Source organism: Eutrema salsugineum, unplaced genomic scaffold (genome assembly GCF_000478725.1).
Source record: "Eutrema salsugineum unplaced genomic scaffold, Eutsalg1_0 scaffold_12, whole genome shotgun sequence".
In the NCBI taxonomy this organism is placed as follows: Eukaryota; Viridiplantae; Streptophyta; class Magnoliopsida; order Brassicales; family Brassicaceae; genus Eutrema; species Eutrema salsugineum.
In genome coordinates, this window is record NW_006256895.1 from 1,565,618 (window position 1) to 1,567,403 (window position 1,786).

The 1,786-nt window shown below is 42.6% G+C and overlaps 1 protein-coding gene across 1 annotated transcript; it reads right to left on the bottom strand.

The window, feature by feature from the left end:
• Positions 1-376: 376 nt before the first annotated feature.
• On the bottom strand, positions 377-1,291 carry LOC112089297 (glutamic acid-rich protein-like). Its single transcript, XM_024160364.1, has 3 exons — positions 1,048-1,291; positions 830-960; positions 377-616 (listed from the first exon to the last, which is right to left on the bottom strand). The coding sequence occupies exons 1-3, from the start codon at positions 1,289-1,291 to the stop codon at positions 377-379; spliced, it is 615 nt and encodes a 204-aa protein (XP_024016132.1).
• Between the last annotated feature and the right edge of the window lie 495 nt (positions 1,292-1,786).

Consider the following 1,786-nt stretch of genomic DNA (forward strand, 5'->3'; position numbering starts at 1 on the left):
CGCTGTATCTCCTTCATACAATTATCAAACGTGTAGCGCCCCAGGGAAATTTCTTACACAGCCTTAGATCATTCACCACTCGAAGAAAGAAGGGCTCTATGTTTCCATTAGCCTTAGATTTGGCTTTAACAACTTTGCATAAGAAAAAGAGTACTGCCATCTTTTTCTTATCTTCTGAGGTCTCCATTGACTCAAGCTTCTCTTCCATACCTTCTTCCTTCCAAACTGTCTCTAAAAAAAGCTCCAACCCCCCAGTTTCTTATACTTTCTAGGGTATTAATGGCAGTCTAAACCACAGAGGAGCGCATGCTCTCTCAACGAGTAACGGATGGGAACACCGTTGACAACAAACCAGCTCTCACTTTTCTTCCCGGTTTTAGCAGTATGGAGGAGGAGCATCCACAGACCTTGACTCATGTGATTCGGCTCCTTCGGCATGTGAAATATGTGCTTGAGTTGAGGATGTGCTTTGAACCATTTCACCTCTTCTGGCAGTGCCTCTATCTTCTGGACTCGTTACAGAACACATAGTAACTATCTTGCAAGCTTTGCCAAACTTGGTTGGCGTAAAGAAAAACTTCTCAGGTAGCATCGGCAAGCTATCACCCTCGGGTTCCTACAATTCAAATACATTTTTCATTAGTTGTCTTAGTTTTCCAAAATTCAACCATGATGCACAAATTTATCATACTTAGTTGCTCCTGTTGTTCCAGTTGCCCTAAATAATTACATGATCAATCAAGCAAAAAAGTATTTCTCCTCTCCTAACTCCTAACCTGTAATCCAATCGGCCAATTCACATCAAGCAGTACATGAATACAGTACATACCTGCTCATCTTCTTCCCCATCGTTTATGTCCTCACCTTCCTCCCCTGCCGCTACCTCATCTGTTGCTTCCTCTCCTTCATCATCTGCTTCCTCCTCGTCATCTTCCTCTGCTTCCTCCTCTTCTTCATCATCTGCTTCCTCCTCTTCTTTTTCATCTGCCTCGTCTTCTTCTTTTTCCTCTGCCTCCTCCTCTTCTTTTTCTTCTCCATATTCATTACTTTCCTCATCTTTCTTGTCTGATACCGGATCTCCTTCCTCTTCTTTATTCTCCGCTTCCTCCTCTTGTATTTCATCTTCTTCATGCTTTGCTTCTTCCGTTTCTTCCTCTTCTTTTCCCTCTCCTTCATCTCTTTCCCCGTCTGCTTTCTCGGAAACAGCCCCCTCGGAAACTGACTCTCCATCTTCCTCCAATACTTCTTCTTCATCTCCATCTCGCCTTGTGTTGACTGTTTCCACACCCATTACAATACCCCCAGCGTCGGTGATGAGTAGTTCTGGGGTGCCTTCGTTGTCGACTACAGTACCTTCAGGGAGGTTTTCTGTGGTGGAGGTGCAGTGGCCTTCAGTCGAATCGTAAACAACTCCGCCTTTTCCTTTCTTTTCCTTCGCCAATACGGAGAACGACCACAGACTATGCGATTACGGCGAGAACTTCGATTCCGGCAAAAGATTTTATCGGTCAATTTCTCAGAAATAAAGATTTAGGTTTTTACTTCGCTGAGAATGAATAAATCCGAGTAAACCCTAGTAAAATCCCCTTTCCATCGGGTCAAGTCATTTGGGTGGGTAAAGATTTGGTTTTTTTTTGTAATTCTTCTAACCTTTGAAGAATGGTTAAGATTTTACTTAGTTTCTACACTTAGAAAAAAATTTAAAACTAATTCTTTATTATAACGGTGCCATCCGAGATCAGTTTTCCATCGATTGTGGCTTACGAGTTTTGTTACAACTCAGCTT